Source organism: Manis pentadactyla, chromosome 5 (assembly GCF_030020395.1).
Source record: "Manis pentadactyla isolate mManPen7 chromosome 5, mManPen7.hap1, whole genome shotgun sequence".
Taxonomy (NCBI): Eukaryota; Metazoa; Chordata; class Mammalia; order Pholidota; family Manidae; genus Manis; species Manis pentadactyla.
Genome location: NC_080023.1, coordinates 33,983,601 through 34,004,285, shown reverse-complemented (window position 1 = coordinate 34,004,285; position 20,685 = coordinate 33,983,601). Strand labels below are relative to the sequence as shown.

The following is a 20,685-nucleotide window of genomic DNA, read 5'->3' as shown; positions in this document are numbered from 1 at the left end:
TTTGGGATTTTTTTGAGTTGATATTTAGATGATGGTTTGGAATTGACCCTAGAATGGGTGGAGACTTGGGGGTGTTGAAATGAGGTGAATGAATGAGGCACATGAGATAGACACAATCTGGGGGGGCAGAGACTGTTGTGAAATCAATAGTGTTCCCCCAAAATTCAGGTCTACCCATTACCCCAGAATATGACCTTATTTAGAGATAGGGTCTTTATAGATATAATTAATGAAGATGAGGTAACACTGGAGCAGGATAGACCCCAAATTCAATATTGGTGTTCCTATAAGAAGAGATGATACATAGAGACACACAGGGGAAGCAGGCCATGTGACGACAGAGGCAGAGACTAGGGTCAGGCAGCCATAAGCTAAGGACTGCTGGCAAATGCCAGAAACTAGGACAGAGGCACAGAACAGATTTTTCCTCAAGGGCTCCAAAAGGAACCAGCCCTGCCAAAACCTTGATTTTGGACTTCTGGTCTCCAGAACTGTGAGAGAATAAATGACCTTGAGCTATAGGTATTAACTGGATGGACTAGACCTAATTATATGAGCCCTTTAAATCCGGATCTGCAAGCCAGAGACGGAAGAAACAAGATTGGAAGCACCAGGGAGTATGATGCACAAGTGCTGGCTTGAAGCCGGAGGAGCAACAGAGCAAGGAATGCGTGTGACCTCTAGAAACTGAGAGCAGTCTTACACTGACAGCAGCAAAAGAATGAGGACTTCAGTCCCACAGTCACAAGAATGAGCTTGGAAGCAAACTTTCCCCCAGACTGTCCAGCAAAGAAGTCATCGGGCTAACATCCTGAGCAGAGAATCTAACCTCACCATGCCGGGCATTTGACCTTCAGAACTATGAGCTACCTAACAGGTGTTGTCTTTAGCTGCTGCATTTGTAGTGATTTCTTAAGCAGAAATGGAAAACTAATACACAGTGGCTCTCATTAAATGAAGAGAAATGCCAGACTGCTGTGGCAGATGGCAGAAGAAAGAATTAGCCTCAGAGGAGTGAGCTTGCTGCAGTGGACATACTATTTTTTAAAAATTTTTTTATTAAGGTATTATTGATATACACTCTTCCGAAGGTTTCACATGAAAAACAGTGTGGTTACTACATTTACCCATATTATCAAGTCCCCACCCATACCCCAATGCAATCACTGTCCATCAGTGTAATAAGATGAGCAGTGGACATGCTATTAAGGCTGGAGAACCCACCAGACTGTGTTAGAGGAGGGCTTGGGAGATACACCCTTTATCAGAGCAACAGGGCTGATGAGGTGGGCACCAAGAGCACACGGAAGTTCAGTGGCAGCTTTCCTCCACAGGCCAGGCTGATGGTGGGAGAGGCTATTACAGAACTGGGCTCATTGACAGCACTGAGGACAAAAGGATTCTGAAATGATAGAGACCCGCTGAGCAAAGTACCCATCTCAGAAGCTAGGTGTATGTGATTACTGATTACCACACTGAGCACTAAGTCTGGAATAACAATCCAGTTCTTCTCATGCACTGCTCACCTTCGCTACCCTCCACCTTTAGTAGGTAACAGAAAATGAAAACATAGAACACCACCTATCAGTATCTAGGACTCAAGTTCAAAAGCTGTTTACCATGTTAAAACAGCATTAATTTACCATGTTAAAATGTCAGGTAAGAAAGAACATTGATCTTATTAAATGTTACAAAGGCTTTCAATAAAACTAAGCATCCACTGGCAATTTTTAAAACCTCTTATTGTACTGACGTAAGTATAGAGGTACAGAAATTGGAACAGAATTAAGAGTCCAGAAATAAACCCATACATTTATGATCAACTGATTTTCAATAATGGTGCTAAGACCATCCAATGTGGAAAGTAGAGTCTTCTCAACAGCAGGATATCCTGCTAGGACAACTGGATGTCCACATGCAGAAGAATGAAGCTTTACCCCTCTTATTATATACAAAAATTAAAATGGATGACAGAACTAAATGTAAGAGCCAAGACTACAAAACACTTGGAAGAAAACGGGCATAATTCTTCATGACCTTGGATTAAGCAACAATTTTTTTAGATAGCACAAGCAACAAAATAAAAAACAGATGAATTGTACTTCCTCAAAGTTACAAACTTCTGTGCTTCAAAGAGCTATCAAAATGATAGCCCACAGAAAGGAGACAATATTTGCAAATTATTTATGTAATAAGTGTCTGGTACACAGAACATATGAAGGACTTCTACCACTCAATAATGTATAATGCAGTTAAAAATGGGAAAAGAATCTGAATAGGCATTTGTCCCAGGCAGATAAACAAATGGCTAATAAGCATGTGAAAAGATACTCAGCATCACCAGTCACCAGGGAAATACAAATCAAAATCACAATATGATACCACCTCACACCCACTAGGCTGGCTAGAACTAAAAAGTCAGCTAATAACTTTTATTAGAGGATGTGGAGAAATTGGAACCCTCCTACACTGCAGGTAAGAATGTAAAATGATGCAACCACCTTGGAAAACAGTCTGGCAGTTCCTCAAGCAATTAAACAGAGTTACCATATGACTTAGCAGTTCTACTCAACATATACCCAAGAGAAATGAAAACTATTTCCACACAAAGACTTGTACACAAATGTTTATAGCAGCATTATTCTTAATACCCAAAAAGTGGAAACAACCCAAATGTCCATTGACTGATGAATGAATAAACAAAAGGTGGCATATCCATGAAAAGGAATATTATTCAGCCTTAAAAAGGAAGTTCTGATACTTTCTACCACGTGGATGAACCTTAAAAACATGCTAAAGGAAAAAAGCCAGACACAAAAGGCCACATACTATATGATTCCATTTAAATGCAATGTCTACAGTAGGCTAGTCCACAGAGACAAATCAGATTAGTTGTTGACAGGGTCTAGGGGAACACAGAAAAGGGAAGTGACTGCATAGTGGGTATGAAGTTCCTTCTTGGGGTAATGAAATGTTGTGGAATTAGTGATAATGGTTGCACAACTTCTTGAAAATATGAAAAAGACATTGAATTGTATACTCTAAAATGAATTTTATAGTTTGTGTATTATATTTAATATATGCATTATCTGTAACATAATGTAGGTACACGTACTCATATGAGTGATATTCAACTGGTACCCACTGGTGTGGCTGTAACAGGGACAAAAATATCAATACTTCTGGATTTGGAGCCCTTTAGCGGTCCCAGCCTTCCTGGTGCCCCTCCAGACTTTCACATAACCAAAAGGGACAAGGAGGGGGGTTACAACCTGGCTCATCAGGGGACCGCCAAGATTCTGCTCCAGCTGTTCATGAGACATTTTGGGATTTGGGGGTGGAGAGACATAAGAAGGAAATTACTAATCTCATTATACACCTTTGGTTTGTTTTATTTGATACACAAAAGTGGGTAAGGGTTTCTGCAATTTAAAAAGTTAATCAACAAGTCTAAGAAGAAAAACATTTAGAATTATAGTAATTAAAGCATTGTCATATTAGTATAGAAAAAGCCAAACATCAATGGACTAATGGAATTACAGACTCACACATAATCATATATGAGATTACAACATATAAAAAAAGGTGGCATTTTAAATCAGTGGGGTGAAGGGCAGAGGAAGGATTTTGTGGGGGAGAGGGGAAATAAAAGCTTGAACCAGACTTCTTTTCCAAAATAAACAGCAAATAAATCAGGTAAATATAAAAATGAAATTATAAAAATACTAAAGAAAAACTAGTAAGGCATTTATAAACTGAGGAACAATGTAACAAATTGCAGAATAAATAAAAGATTGATACAACTGTCTACACAGAAATTTGAGATTTCTACAAAATGGAGTTTTAATTAAAAGTTTTATTTAAAATAAAAAACAATCTACAAATATTTGTAGTTCATATGAAAACAGCTAGTGACCCTAATACACAATGACAAGACATAAGAAGAAGAAAAAGATAAATAATACAGTTGAAAAAGTGGTAAAGAACATAAGCAGGCAGTTTACAAATTAATAATAACCATAACGATGAATACTTATTGAACATTTATTACATGCCGGGCGTTGTTCATGTATTAATACACTCAATCACCACAGAGATCCAATGAGGCTGGTAATACCATAAATTATATCTTACAGCTGCCTTTTCTTCCTCTCCTTTCACAATACATTTCTCCCACTTAATGAAAAAAAGCACCTATGTTATCACAGTACATTGTCCTGGGATGTTAAAATCTCTAGGGTGTGAAACAAAGGGACAACTTAAGAATGTCGCTCTCTTCTCCGATGGCAAAGTAGAATTGAGGTAAGAAATCTTTAAGAGGGTGTCAGACTCTTAGCAAACTCTGTTCTTGAACTAACTTCATCTTCCCTCCCTCCCTCCTTCCCCTCCTCCTTTCCATCTTCCTATCTATCATCTATCTTAAAAGTAAACCACAGGGCATATTAGTATGTTTATTTGAATTAAAGAATAAAATCGGACTATCTGACAAGGTCCATCTGGTTTTGACAATGAAAACTAGTTTTGTAAAAGAGGAAACAAATTCAGTATTTCTCCATAAATTGAATAAGACAAATTTCCAGATCCAAAGATTCAACAGAAACATACTTAAGCCACATAGTAATATAATATTCCAGAAGTAATATATTTTGAAACTATTCAAACTTATAATGAAAAGTCATAGATGTCAACTTTAAATATAGAAAGAGGTACACAGTTATTGAGAAAATTTTAGGGGTATTTGTGCAAAAATGTTTGAAAATTACTGCTCTAGAACCCCCATAATACTGCCCCATCAGTAAACAGCAAACGTGTCCACCCTCATTGATGAAGAAATGGAAACTGAATAAAAAATGAGATCTCTTCTTCCCACTCCCTCAGACTGGTAAAGATTTAAAAGTCTGATTAAGACCCAGCATGTGTGAATCTGTGGGGAAATAGGCTTACATGAGTGTATATTTTGGTGGGTAATTTAACAATACCAATTCAAACTTAAAATGTGCACAATATTTGGTGCCAGAAAACCTGGAGGATTACAAATCAAACTGTGAAGAATGGTTATATCTAATGGGGTGAGATTTGGAAAATGTATTCTTTTAAGTTATTATTTCTGTAATGTTTGAAATTTTTACAACAGAAGACAAGAAAAAAATGTTGCATAGAACTAAAGTAAGTATGATGGCTAAAGTCCAAGATGAGATGCCTATTTCTGGAATAGTAAAAGGAAATTCAAACTACAGATAGGTTGATTAGATTAGATGACATGTAATAATTGCTTTCATTCCTACATTCTACTTTTGAAATTAAGAAATGATTCTTAGATGCCATACCATATCATGGACTTCCCTAAGCAATTCATAATTTCTTTTGACAACATCCCCATCAAGTACTTTTTTACCTCTTGAACATACACTTCCCAATTTTAGCCCAAATCCCAGATTATTCTGTCTTTAAATATTACTTGTGTATTTTCTACCATAATATGGACTAATCATTAATAATGGCTTATCTGAAATAAAATACAGATGTTTCTCCATTTTTGCCATATTATATTCTTAGAAATCTTATCTCTGAGACAAATCAAGAGTCATCCATGTTGATGAATTTGGTTACATAACTGCAGTAATTCCCTTTGCTTCTAGATGGTGATTTAGCTAATGCAAGGTTGAGAAGCTCTCAACAACAGGCACTACTAAATAAGGAAGTAAAGTTAAGTAAGAAGGGAAATACAGGGGTGATTAACATGTGCATTTGTGAAATGGCAAAGGGAAAACATCACATTAAAGGAGGGAGCAAGCCATGTGCATATTAAGCACCTACTGTAAGAATTACATGAAAAGTTCAAAATGAGAAATAAGCAAAAAATAGAAGAGATACATTAAAATGCCTTGTTAATTGTCACGGTCTTGAAGAACTAATTGGTCATATATTCTTAGATCTTATCTTGATGTCCAGAGTTTAGATGAAGTATTACTATCTTTCCTCTCTACTCCTAGTTTACTGAGCATTTTACCTGGAAGCTACTACAGTTATATACGCTCCTTCAACCTCGGTCCTTGCAGGGACCAAAGGCTAAAAGTGTCTAAGAAATGTATGTTTTCAAATAATAAAATCCAATTTTCCATCTACTCTCTAAAGTTATTTTCTATACTTATTTATACTGAAGCATAGATGTATCTAAAACTTGGACCCAATTTATCCGGAAACCAATCAAGTTCAAACCAATATGCTTTAACTTTACCCACAGTAACAACAAAAGCAATCTTTTAATGTGCAAGAGAATGCTCATGCCAAGCCATTGTAAAGGCTCTACAGGATCTCTGTTAAAGTTGTAAGAAGTTAGGCTATTTGGTTATATTAAAGTCTAACAAAAAGGAGGTAGAATGTCTTATACAACTTAGAAAATAATATATAATCATTCACATTAAAATACATTTGATTGAGTTCAGAAGAATCCTTTCCGTTCTTACCTAAAAGGTTGCACTTTAGTCCCATCGTCTTGAAACTCCACTGCTTTCTTAACAACAGCTTCATTTTCTTCTGGATAAACTGAGCATGTGCAGTAAACAATGGCTTGAGCTTTAGCAACTAAATTTAAAGAATTACATATAATTATGTAATTAATTATAATGACTACATTAACAGTCCTAAACAAATTTGTTTATTAGTATCTCTTTGATATGATTTCCATAGCAGGTTGCATGCTTCCCTTTTAAAGCATGTATTAGTAATGTAGTCTGTGGCCAATAAGTAAAGTATATCTAACTGGATTGTATGGAAATTGAAAATTCAATCAATGTGACCAACCTACTCACAAATACAAATACATATTGCAGATTACCATGAGCTTGACACTCCCAGCCATTCTTCTAAAAGTCATATTGTATACTAGTTAAAAGGATTCTAAAAACAGACTTAGATGTACATCTGCATTCTGTTACTTACTGCTCTGTGAATCTGGGAAAATTACTTAACTCTCAAATTTTTCATCTGTAAAATGAGGCATTCTACCACCTGCAACTTATTCATTTATTCACACTTATGAAGCATCTGCCATGTGCTAGGCACTGTTCTAGGCATTCAAGATACAGAGACAAAAATCCCTGCCTCTAGGGAGCTTTTCTCTATATATTATTCACATGATAAGATAAATAAATAAGAAAATTATATAATATTGTTAGGAGGTGATAAATGCTATAGAGAAAAAGCAGGGATGGAGGATAGTTTCAGGAGATGATACTGTAACTTTAAATAAAGAAGAGAAGATACCAAATTTATTACTAACTTCCTAATCTTCCAGCCATCTTTTTCATAGATCATATACATGCACTGTGTTCAAATTAATATTTATTATTAGTGTCTACTAAAAGGGAGGACTCCTCTGTGCTTTCCATTTTGTCTTCTTTCTAACTCATGTGTGCTATGTCTTTATGATTTGAATTATCTGTCTTGCATATTTATCTTTGAGCCTTTGGAGGTCAGGGTTTATTCACACTCATATCTCTAACATCCAGCCTCATGCCTGACCAACAGCAGGCACTTGATAAACAGGCAACTGAATTAATGAAAACACATAATTTCTCAGAGACTTCTGGATTTCTATATCATGCTCCTCAAAATCTAAATGGCTCTCAAATCTAAATGAACTGATTAGCAATAATATAAATACTTCAAGAAATCTGGGCTTTTTCTGTAATTGCATCTCCCTATTCTCCATTTAGCACTAGAGAAAAAAGAGTGTGATTAAAATGTGGATGCGAGAAGAGTTAATATGAGCAGGCACAATGACAACAGAAAAAACACAACAAGTAAGAAGCCAAAGAAAAATAGAGAAGATGAAACTGTACAATAATGGATGTATATAATTATTGCACTTCAGCATTAAGAAACTGTTAATAATGCTTTCTAACCTATGTTACAAATGATTTAAAGCATCTGTTGTTAAAAGACTTGGATTAAATTGGTAAAAATAAGTATTCTGATATTTGATGGTACTAAGACTGTTCTGGAAAATTCACTTGTGGTTCACACCTCATTGCCTGATTGTGATAGATAAGAGGAGTATTCATGTTTCTAAGGTTTACAACATATTTTAAGATTTCCCTAATAACAAACTTACATGTCATTGCATGGGTTAGCTGTTCATATTGCTGTTGAGCAAGATCATGAAGTTTGTCTTCTGATGTGCGTCCTTGAGAAAAATCTTTAAGTAAATCTGTATCTACAAGCAAATAAGTACTTTTAAATACACCACTATTAGATGTTTTTCATATATTGCTATTATCACAGTATTTAATTTTGCAATCATTTTCTCTATTGTTTTCACAGAAAACATTAAAATTAAATAGTATTATAAAAATGTTGACTTAAAATTTGAAAACTGAAGGTAATTTTATTTAGTTTTCATATCGTTTTTCTTTTTTTCCAGGTTCTTTAGAGATAGTCATTCAACAAGCCAAATAAGTCATGCAGGTATAGAAGAGAGAATGAATGCAGTCTGGAGACTAATAGAGCAAAAGAAAAGATAGATTTATTTCCAAGGTAGAAACCAATGGGCTATGGTCAGATCTGAGTAGGAAAGTACACAAAGGATACAATTTAAAACACTAGCTTAATTTACAAAAGAAATTTTGGATGAAAAGAATCAAGAGAAGTAAATGTATGTCTTCATAGATCAAGAATCCACAGATTGAGAAACTCATAGTAATTTTTAAGGTAAAAGCCTTATTTTAACGTATTTCTTGATGGTATTAAAAAGATACATTGAATGCTATTTTGTTTTATTTAACAACCCCTTGAAGCATTATTATCCCTTTTGACATTGAGAAAACAAGTTAAACGTACATTAAATCACTTATCTAAGGTCACATAACTACTAGGTGTAGAGCCAGGATTCTAGCTCAGAAATCTAATTAGAGTTCAACCTTCTAACCTCTATATCATTGTGCCTCTCAGTAACTCCCTAAGGTATGAGCCAATAATTTATATAGCCAATATATATTTGGCTGTTCCCATTCTAGTAATATCATTAAGATTAATGAAACTCAATGTCCTCCCAATTTAGTTTTACACTTCACATTTTTCTAACTCTAATCACCACTTTTTAAAGGACTGTCTACACATTTTTTTTTTTTTTTAATTATTATTTTTTATTGAAGGGTAGTTGACACACAGTATTACATTACATGAGTTTCAAGTGTACAACACAGTGGTAGAACATTTATATACATAATTCTAGGTTCCAGCTATCACCCTACCAGGCTGTTACAATATCTTGACTATATTCCTTATGCTATACCTTACATCCCGGTTACTAATTTATTTTACCATTGGAAGTCTGTCCTTTTTTTTTTTTTTTTTTTTTTTTTGTGAGGGCATCTCTCATATTTATTGATCAAATGGTTGTTAACGACAATAAAATTCTGTATAGGGGAGTCAATGCTCAGTGCACAATCATTATTCCACCCCAAGCCTAATTTTTGTCAGTCTCCAATCTTCTGAGGCATAACAAACAAGTTTTTACATGTAGAACAAATTCTTACATAATGAATAAGTTACATAGTGAACAGTACAAGGGCAGTCATCACAGAAAATTTCGGTTTTGCTCATGCATTATGAACTATAAACAGTCAGTTCAAATATGAATACTCATTTGGTTTTTATACTTGATTTATATGTGGATACCACATTTCTCTCTTTATTATTATTATTTTTAATAAAATGCTGAAGTGGTAGGTAGATACAAGATAAAGGTAGAAAACATAGTTTAGTGTTGTAAGAGAGCACATGTAGATGATCAGGTGTGTGCCTGTAGACTATGTGTTAATCCAAGCTAGACCAGGGCAATAAAACATCCACGTATGCAGAAGATTTCTCTCAGAACGGGGGGGTGAGGTTCTAAGCCTCACCTCTGTTGATCCAAAATTTCTCACCTGATGGCCCCCTGCGACTGTGCCTGTCTTAGGTTGTTCCTCCCTTGAGGAATCTTACCCGTCTCTGGCTAACCAGTCATCTTCCGGGGCCATACAGGGAAATGTGAAGTTGGTAAGTGAGAGAGAAGCCTTATTATTTGAAAAAGTTAGCTTTTTACTTCTTTGCATATTTATGCCCTGTGGCTTCTATGCCCAGCATTTGTCTTGAGGTATCTTTACCACTTGGAAGAATTATGATACTCGGTAAATTTGATATGAGGCACGAATTCTATTTAAGGGTTGTAATTAGGAAGGAAGAAGAAAAGCTATAGAAGTAGCAGGCGGAAGAAAACATGGGAAGATTGATTATTTCTTTGATATATCTTCTTGTAGAGTAACTTCAGCATGTATAGGTTTTAAGCTACTACTTAAATTGCACACACACATTAACATAATAGGAGTATAGTTACATAACCAAAGCATATCTGTAATTACCAGCCATCTGCAGTGAAACCAAGAAAACCAGTTAGGCACCTTAGGCATTTGTGAAAACTTATCTATGATATGGTGGATATTGTCCAAATGAACTTGAACAGTCTGAGAGAAATCAGACAAATTAAAACAACCCATTCCTGGGGACTGTTCACATGCCATATGTTCTTTTAACAATAAATAGTTTGTAGTTGTAAGACTTTGGAGCGCTACAATTTGCACTTCTCCAAATTCTTGGTTGAGTTCCAACAGTATAGATCCAGTCCAATTTTGTTGTTTTACTGTATGCACAGGCCAGCTTCGATATCTCCTTCCTCATTCCCATGGCAGGTCCAGGAACTGGTGGGATGAGTGCATCTACAGCTGTAGCAGTGCATGGATCTTTGTTGGGGTTTTTTGATGATCATCTTCTGGCATGAGTCTTCCAGAGGGTGCAGATGTTGGAAGTTCTTTTTCATATCGTATCTTAGTTCATTTTCGGGGTAGCCCAATTAGGCTTTGATCCTCTGTATAAACACAAACAGACCCTTTGCCTACACTTTTATATGCCCTTTATACCCTTGTGTAGAACTCGTTGGAGGTTACCACACAGGAACTGCCCTTTTTTTTTTTTTTTTTTTTGCTATCACTAATCTACACTTACATGACGAATATTATGTTTACTAGGCTCTCCCCTATACCAGGTCTCCCCTATAAACCCCTTTACAGTCACTGTCCATCAGCATAGCAAAATGTTGTAGAATCACTACTTGCTTTCTCTGTGTTGTACAGCCCTCCCTTTTCTCCTACCCCCCCATGCATGTTAATCTTAATACCCCCCTACTTCTCCCCCCCTTATCCCTCCCTACCCACCCATCCTCCCCAGTCCCTTTCCCTTTGGTACCTGTTAGTCCATTCTTGGGTTCTGTGATTCTGGTGCTGTTTTGTTCCTTCAGTTTTTCCTTTGTTCTTATATTCCACAGATAAGTGAAATCATTTGGTATTTCTCTTTCTCCGCTTGGCTTGTTTCACTGAGCATAATACCCTCCAGCTCCATCCATGTTGCTGCAAATGATTGGATTTGCCCTTTTCTTATAGCTGAGTAGTATTCCATTGTGTATATGTACCACATCTTCTTTATCCATTCATCTATTGATGGACATTTAGGTTGCTTCCAATTCTTGGCTATTGTAAATAGTGCTGCAATAAACATAGGGGTGCATCTGTCTTTCTCAAACTTGATTGCTGCATTCTTAGGGTAAATTCCTAGGAGTGCAATTCCTGGGTCAAATGGTAAGTCTGTTTTGAGCATTTTGATGTACCTCCATACTGCTTTCCACAATGGTTGAACTAACTTACATTCCCACCAGCAGTGTAGGAGGGTTCCCCTTTCTCCACAGCCTCGCCAACATTTGTTGTTGTTTGTCTTTTGGATGGCAGCCATCCTTACTGGTGTGAGGTGATACCTCATTGTAGTTTTAATTTGCATTTCTCTGATAATTAGCGATGTGGAGCATCTTTTCATGTGTCTGTTGGCCATCTGTATTTCTTTTTTGGAGAACTGTCTGTTCAGTTCCTCTGCCCATTTTTTAATTGGGTTATTTGTTTTTTGTTTGTTGAGGCGTGAGAGCTCCTTATATATTCTGGACGTCAAGCCTTTATCGGATGTGTCATTTTCAAATATATTCTCCCATACTGTAGGGATCCTTCTTGTTCTATTGATGGTGTCTTTTGCTGTACAGAAGCTTTTCAGCTTAATATAGTCCCACTTACTCATTTTTGCTGTTGTTTTCCTTGCCCGGGGAGATATGTTCAAGAAGAGGTCACTCATGTTTATGTCTAAGAGGTTTTCGCCTATGTTTTCTTCCAAGAGTTTAATGGTTTCATGGCTTACATTCAGGTCTTTGATCCATTTTGAGTTTACTTTTGTATATGGGGTTAGACAATGGTCCAGTTTCATTCTCCTACATGTAGCTGTCCAGTTTTGCCAGCACCACCTGTTGAAGAGACTGTCATTTCGCCATTGTATGTCCATGGCTCCTTTATCAAATATTAATTGACCATATATGTCTGGGTTAATGTCTGGATTCTCTAGTCTGTTCCATTGGTCTGTGGCTCTGCTCTTGTGCCAGTACCAAATTGTCTTGATTACTATGGCTTTATAGTAGAGCTTGAAGTTGGGGAGTGAGATCCCCCCTACTTTATTCTTCTTTCTCAGGATTGCTTTGGCTATTCGGGGTCTTTGGTGTTTCCATATGAATTTTTGAATTATTTGTTCCAGTTCATTGAAGAATGTTGCTGGTAGTTTCATAGGGATTGCATCAAATCTGTATATTGCTTTGGGCAGGATGGCCATTTTAACGATATTAATTCTTCCTAGCCACGAGCATGGGATGAGTTTCCATCTGTTAGTGTCCCCTTTAATTTCTCTTAAGAGTGACTTGTAGTTTTCAGAGTATAAGTCTTTCACTTCTTTGGTTAGGTTTATTCCTAGGTATTTTATTTTTTTTGATGCAATTGTGAATGGAGTTGTTTTCCTGATTTCTCTCTCTGTTGGTTCATTGTTAGTATATAGGAAAGCCACAGATTTCTGTGTGTTGATTTTGTATCCTGCAACTTTGCTGTATTCCGATATCAGTTCTAGTAGTTTTGGGGTGGAGTCTTTAGGGTTTTTTATGTACAGTATCATGTCATCTGCAAATAGTGACAGTTTAACTTCTTCTTTACCAATCTGGATTCCTTGTATTTCTTTATTTTGTCTGATTGCCGTGGCTAGGACCTCCAGTACTATGTTAAATAACAGTGGAGAGAGTGGGCATCCCTGTCTAGTTCCCGATCTCAGAGGAAATGCTTTCAGCTTCTCGCTGTTCAATATAATGTTGGCTGTGGGTTTATCATAGATGGCCTTTATTATGTTGAGGTACTTGCCCTCTATTCCCATTTTGCTGAGAGTTTTTAACATGAATGGATGTTGAACTTTGTCAAATGCTTTTTCAGCATCTATGGAGATGATCATGTGGTTTTTGTCTTTCTTTTTGTTGATGTGGTGGATGATGTTGATGGACTTTCGAATGTTGTACCATCCTTGCATCCCTGGAATGAATCCCACTTGGTCATGGTGTATGATCCTTTTGATGTATTTTTGAATTCGGTTTGCTAATATTTTGTTGAGTATTTTTGCATCTACGTTCATCAGGGATATTGGTCTGTAGTTTTCTTTTTTGGTGGGGTCTTTGCCTGGTTTTGGTATTAGGGTGATGTTAGCTTCATAGAATGAGTTTGGGAGTATCCCCTCCTCCTCTATTTTTTGGAAAACTTTAAGGAGAATGGGTATTATGTCTTCCCTGTATGTCTGATAAAATTCCGAGGTAAATCCATCTGGCCCGGGGGTTTTGTTCTTTGGTAGTTTTTTGATTACCTCTTCAATTTCGTTGCTGGTAATTGGTCTGTTTAGATTTTCTGTTTCTTCCTGGGTCAATCTTGGAAGGTTATATTTTTCTAGGAAGTTGTCCATTTCTCCTAGGTTTCCCAGCTTGTTAGCATATAGGTTTTCATAGTATTCTCCAATAATTCTTTGCATTTCCGTGGGGTCCGTCGTGATTTTTCCTTTCTCGTTTCTGATACTGTTGATTTGTGTTGACTCTCTTTTCTTCTTAATAAGTCTGGCTAGAGGCTTATCTATTTTGTTTATTTTCTCGAAGAACCAGCTCTTGGTTTCATTGATTTTTGCTATTGTTTTATTCTTCTCAATTTTATTTATTTCTTCTCTGATCTTTATTATGTCCCTCCTTCTGCTGACCTTAGGCCTCATCTGTTCTTCTTTTTCCAATTTCGATAATTGTGACATTAGACCATTCATTTGGGATTGCTCTTCCTTTTTTAAATATGCTTGAATTGCTATATACTTTCCTCTTAAGACTGCTTTTGCTGTGTCCCACAGAAGTTGGGGCTTAGTGTTGTTGTTGTCATTTGTTTCCATATATTGCTGGATCTCCATTTTGATTTGGTCATTGATCCATTGATTATTTAGGAGCGTGTTGTTAAGCCTCCATGTGTTCGTGAGCCTCTTTGCTTTCTTTGTACAGTTTATTTCTAGTTTTATGCCTTTGTGGTCTGAAAAGTTGGTTGGTAGGATTTCAATCTTTTGGAATTTTCTGAGGCTCTTTTTGTGGCCTAGTATGTGGTCTATTCTGGAGAATGTTCCATGTGCACTTGAGAAGAATGTATATCCTGTTGCTTTTGGATGTAGAGTTCTATAGATGTCTATTAGGTCCATCTGCTCTACTGTGTTGTTCAGTGCTTCCGTGTCCTTACTTATTTTCTGCCCAGTGGATCTATCCTTTGGGGTGAGTGGTGTGTTGAAGTCTCCTAGAATGAATGCATTGCAGTCTATATCCCCCTTTAGTTCTGTTAGTATTTGTTTCACATATGCTGGTGCTCCTGTGTTGGGTGCATATATATTTAGAATGGTTATATCCTCTTGTTTGACTGAGCCCTTTATCATTATGTAGTGTCCTTCTTTATCTCTTGTTACTTTCTTTGTTTTGAAGTCTATTTTGTCTGATATTAGTACTGCAACCCCTGCTTTCTTCTCACTGTTGTTTGCTTGAAATATGTTTTTCCATCCCTTGACTTTTAGTCTGTACATGTCTTTGGGTTTGAGGTGAGTTTCTTGTAAGCAGCATATAGATGGGTCTTGCTTTTTTATCCATTCTGTTACTCTGTGTCTTTTGATTGGTGCATTCAATCCATTAACATTTAGGGTGACTATTGAAAGATATGTACTTATTGCCATTGCAGGCTTTAAATTCGTGGTTACCAAAGGTTCAAGGTTAGCCTCTTTAGTATCTTACTGCCTAACTTAGCTCGCTTATTGAGCTGTTATATACACTGTCTGGAGATTCTTTTCTTCTCTCCCTTCTTGTTCCTCCTCCTCGATTCTTCATATGTTGGGTGTTTTGTGCTGTGCTCTTTCTAGGAGTGCTCCCATCTAGAGCAGTCCCTGTAAGATGTCCTGTAGAGGTGGTTTGTGGAAAGCAAATTCCCTCAGCTTTTGTTTGTCTGGGAATTGTTTAATCCCACCGTCATATTTGAATGATAGTCGTGCTGGATACAGTATCCTTGGTTCAAGGCCCTTCTGTTTCATTGTATTAAATATATCATGCCATTCTCTTCTGGCCTGTAGGGTTTCTGTTGAGAAATCTGACGTTAGCCTGATGGGTTTCCCTTTATAGGTGACCTTTTTCTCTCTAGCTGCCTTTAACACTCTTTCCTTGTCCTTGATCTTTGCCATTTTAATTATTATGTGTCTTGGTGTTGCCCTTCTTGGATCCTTTCTGTTGGGGGTTCTGTGTATTTCCGTGGTCTGTTTGATTACTTCCTCCCCCAGTGTGGGGAAGTTTTCAGCAATTATTTCTTCTAAGATACTTTCCATCTCTTTGCCTCTCTCTTCTTCTTCTGGGACCCCTATAATACGGATATTGCTCCTTTTAGATTGGTCACACAGTTCTCTTAATATTGTTTCATTCCTGGAGATCCTTTTGTCTCTCTCTATGTCAGCTTCTATGCGTTCCTGTTCTCTGATTTCAATTCCATCAATGGCCTCTTGCATTCTATCCATTCTGCTTATAAACCCTTCCAGAGTTTGTTTCATTTCTGCGATCTCCTTTCTGGCATCTGTGATCTCTTTCCGGACTTCATCCCATTTTTCTTGCGTGTTTCTCTGCATCTCTGTCAGCATGTTTATGATTCTTATTTTGAATTCTTTGTCAGGAAGACTGGTTAGGTCTGTCTCCTTCTCTGGTGTTGTCTCTGTGATCTTTGTCTGCCTGTAGCTTTGCCTTTTCATGGTGATAGGAATAGTCTGCAGAGCTGGGACGAGTGACGGCTGGAAGGACTTCCTTTCTTGTTGGTTTGTGGCCCTCCTCTCCTGGGAGAACAGCGGCCTCTAGTGGCTTGTGCTGCGCAGCTGCGCGCAGACAGGGCTTCTGCTTCCTGCCCGGCTGCTATGGAGTTAATCTCCGCTGTTGCTGTGGGCGTGGCCTGGCTCGGGCAGCTGCTCCAAAATGGTGGAGTCGCGTTGGAGCAGGAGCTGCTGGGAGGCTATTTATCTCCGTAAGGGGCCTCCCTGCTCCCTGCAGCCCAGGGGTTAGGGTGCCCAGAGATCCCGGATTCCCTACCTCTGGATTAAGTGGCCCGTCCTGCCCCTTTAAGACTTCCAAAAAGCACTCGCCAAAACAAAACAACGACCACAAAAAAAAACAAGAAAAAAAATTTTTTTTAATTAAAAAAAAAAAAGGTGGTCGTTCGTTTTTCTTTATTCTCCGGTGCCAGCCTCAGGCCTCTGCTCACCGGTCTTTCTGCCCTGTTTCCCTAATATTGGTGTCCCTGTCCCTTTAAGACTTCCAAAAAGCGCTCGCCAAAACAAAGCAGCAAAAAAGCAAAAAAAAAAAAAATGGTCGCGCGCTTTTCTTATGTCCTCTGTCGCCCAGCCTCCAGTGCCTGCTCACTGTTCTTGCTGCCCTGTTTTCCCAGTATCGAGCGCCCTGCACTCTGGCCCGGATGGCTGGGGCTGGGTGTTCGGCAGTCCTGGGCTCCGTCTCCCTCCCGCTCTGCCTGCTCTTCTCCCGCCGGGAGCTGGGGGGAGGGGTGCTCGGCTCCCGCGGGGCCGGGGCTTGTATCTTACCCCCTTCGCGAGGCGCTGGGTTCTCTCAGGTGTGGATGTGGTCTGGATATTGTCCTGTGTCCTCTGGTCTTTATTCTAGGAAGGGTTGTCTTTGTTATATTTTCATAGATATATGTTGTTTTGGGAGGAGATTTCCGCTGCTCTACTCACGCCGCCATCTTCCGCCCCTCTGTCTACACATTTTTACACACTATATCAATTCACCTCTTTTACCCCATTAAAGAATAATCTCCAATTGTTAACAAAGACCAACTTCACATATTCCTCAATGGTTCTAACATTTTTCAATGTTAAAATGTTTTTCAAACTAATTCATGATTTCTCCTTTCCAGCTAGTCTCTAAGTCTTTTGGATTCGTTCCCACTAAGTTTAGGGTTACGAATTCTCTCTCGGTCACTAGCTCAGCCGCTCCTTATGTGCTCTGTTACCTCCTGAGAGCAGCTCCTTCAAAACCCTCCGTTCACCAGGTTTGCCAGATGCGACTTCTCGGCTTACCCTGCTGCCTTTTCACCAAGGCTTTCAGAGTGTTACTTAAACTAGGAAATTTTTTACTTCCTCCCTTTTCATCATTTGGTAGCTCCCTGTGGGCTTTTCTCTCAGTCTCTAACTTTTTACTTGTGGTTTAATTTTTTCTGCATTCCCACTTCAAGATGGCCCAGAATACGGCCAGAGTCTCACTATTCTAAGCTCTACTCCTCTTGACTATTGCTTGTTATAGCTACAGCTACTTCTACCCTCTTCTTTCAGTGTCTACTAATTCTTATTTCATTGTTGCCCAAAGTTAGTGCATTAATTTCCTTAGCCTACATTCTCCTGCCTGAGCTGGTTATTCTTCTGTTTATCACTGAAAAGAAATTTTCTATAGCAAGTCACAGTTCTACATGGTATAGTATAAACCCAGTTAAAGACTGTATCGTGGAATATGCTAACTAATCTGAATTTGAGTCCCATGACCTTAGCAACTTGCTAAAATTCTCTGTCTTGTTTTTTCCCTTCTATAAAAAGATATAATAAAATAACACTATCCTCAAAAAGTTATTTTGAATGTTAAGTGATAGTTAATGTACCTTGCCTAGAATATTGACTGGGACATGGTTGAGCTCAATAAATATTAGTTTCTCTCCCTCCATTTCTTTTTCTCCATTTTTAATTCTATCCTTGCTAGAAACGGAAAACAGCTACTATGTCATGAATGTTAATGGAATGTCTTCTTTGCCTAATATTCTAGTTCACCTTATCTATGCCTTTCAATATAAACAAGAGGTAGAGTAAGAATCTGTTTCGGTTAATCTCGGGCAGTGTATTGTGATTTAGAGAGTGATTTAAAGTGCCAACCTCAGAGTCAGGGTGGTTGTGTTTGAATCTGGGCTCTGATATTTTACTAGTCAGATGTCTCTGGGAGGCTTTAACCTCTCTGCCTCAGATTCCGTATTTGTAAAATGGAGATAATAAGAACATAGTCATCCCCACTAATCCGAGGTTTTCCTTTCAGCAGTTTCAGTTATCAGAGATCAACCTCGATCCCAGAAGCAGATGATCCTCCTAAATTGTCAGAAGGTCAGTAGTAGCCAAGCTCTACGTCACAACGCCTGCGTCATTCCCTCACTTCATCTCAGCACGTAGGTGTTTAATATCTCACATCATCACAAGGAAAAGGGTGAGTAACAGTAAGATATTTTGAGAGAAAGAAAGGTCATTTTGAGAGAAAGGGAGACCAAGTTCACTTAACTTTTATTACAGTATATTATAATTGTTCTATTTTTAGTCATTGTTCATCTCTTAACTGTGCCTAATTTATAAATTAAACTTTATCATAGGTATGTATGGATAGGAAAAAACAGTGTAAAGGGGGTTCGGTACTATACATGGTTTCAGGCATCCACTGGAGGTCTTGGAATGTATCCCCAGCAGATAAGTGGGGGACTCCTGCAATTCCTTCATTGAGTTCATGTGAGGATTTGATGAAATAATCCAAGCAAAGTGCTTAGCCTTATATATAAGTGATCAATAAATGTTAAATTTTTAAAAATTTACTCAAGAAGCAAATAAAATATCCCTAGAGTTAATATTTTAATCTGAGTTATTCATATTATGAAATATTCATACTGGAGGTTAAAGAAGTCTTGAGGCTGAAATAGTCTGATTAAGATTTAATTAGGATCATTTTAGGGCATAGGCTCTAGAGTGACAGATCTAAATTTGAATCCAAGCTCTGTTACTTACTAGTTGTGTGACCTTATAAAAATGAGTTCATCTTTCTGAGTCTCAGTTTATTTTATCTAAAAAATGCTGATAAATTTTAATGAGTATATCTTGACCTCTGGTATATACCAGAATAGCATACTGATCAGCATCTGTTCTGATTGCCTACCTCATTCCAGTTATTAAATACTTTGGATATCCCCCTTGCTCCTATCTCACAGGACCGGTATAAGGATTAAGGGAGGTAACGGATATAAAGGACTTACATGTAACAAGTGCTTTTTTACATGGTAGCTCTTCATTAATCAGATATATTTGCTATGCCATCTTAATGATTTTAAATGATTTTATTTTTAAAATTATTATCAACAAACTTCAATAATTTAGAAATTAAAAATTAAAACAAGTACCTCCATGCTCATTTAAGATAAATTCTACTGGATTACTAACACCCAGTCCTGAGCAGCGAGGTAACACCAGGATGACCTTAACCTTCTGTAATCTATGATCCTTTGAGTCAATGTCAAGAAATGGCTCATGGAGTATTTCAATATCTTGAAGAAAAAAAATACAGAAAAATTAATGTGAAACTATTGAATAAAAATCTTAATGCAGTATGTAATTATATCTATTTATCGTTCTTTATTTTTAAATCTTCAACCCACCAGTAGCCATCTTAATGTAGGCAGAAAGGAGGCCTATTCTTCTCTGATAACTTCCCAAAGTTAATAAAATGAATTCTCATTTAATAGGGTGTTTTCTTCTTCACCTGAGAGAACAGCTTTGAAGTTTAAACATCTCGTATATAAAATATAAGTTTTCCATTCTGAACTTCAGATTCCATTAAAACAGTGTTAATCTAATGGAGAGAAATGGGCTCTGGAGGCAGCAATACCCAACTTTGACTCCCAACTTCACTATTTACTTGTTGTGTAGGTTAATCTCTCTAATCCTCCATATTTCCTTATTCAGAAAATGGGATAATAATGCCTACCTCATCTAATTGTGCTGAAGGCTGAGATAAATCAGTTAAATTTAGCATGGTGCCTATACATACAGGAAATGCTAGTATTGGTTATTTTCCTTTCCCCGTTTTTATTCCCTTTTATATTCTGTCTTCCTTGGAAAAATAAATGGGTATCAGTAGCATTTATGAGGCAGTCTAAGATCCCTTGGGGACCTTGTAATATAGTTTATGAGAGTCTGCCCTCCCTCAGGTTATAATAATCTGTGCTTGTATCTTAAGGCCACCTCTCCACTTCTGCAATGGCTCCCGTTCCCCTCACCTGCTGAGGAGTCACTCCAGAAATTTCCCCACCCACCCCCTTTCTCTTGTCTGTTCATTTTTTTTCCTCTTCTTACCCTGGCTTGAAATTCTTTTTTTTTTTTCAATATCACTGGCCCTTTTCCCTTTTTCCC

At 37.5% G+C, this 20,685-nt stretch overlaps 1 protein-coding gene across 2 annotated transcripts in view; it reads right to left on the bottom strand.

Moving 5' to 3' along the window:
• NSUN7 (NOP2/Sun RNA methyltransferase family member 7) overlaps positions 1-20,685 on the bottom strand; it is a 58,155-nt gene that overhangs the window by 11,236 nt on the left and 26,234 nt on the right. Inside the window, exons 8-10 of one of the 2 annotated variants that reach the window (XM_036908556.2) lie at positions 19,677-19,820; positions 8,117-8,218; positions 6,468-6,585 (exon numbers count right to left, since the gene is read on the bottom strand). In XM_036908556.2, the coding sequence (XP_036764451.2) occupies positions 6,468-6,585; positions 8,117-8,218; positions 19,677-19,820 (364 nt within the window). The remainder of the gene's footprint in view (positions 1-6,467; positions 6,586-8,116; positions 8,219-19,676; positions 19,821-20,685) is intronic. The other variant, XM_036908557.2, reaches the window with a different exon arrangement.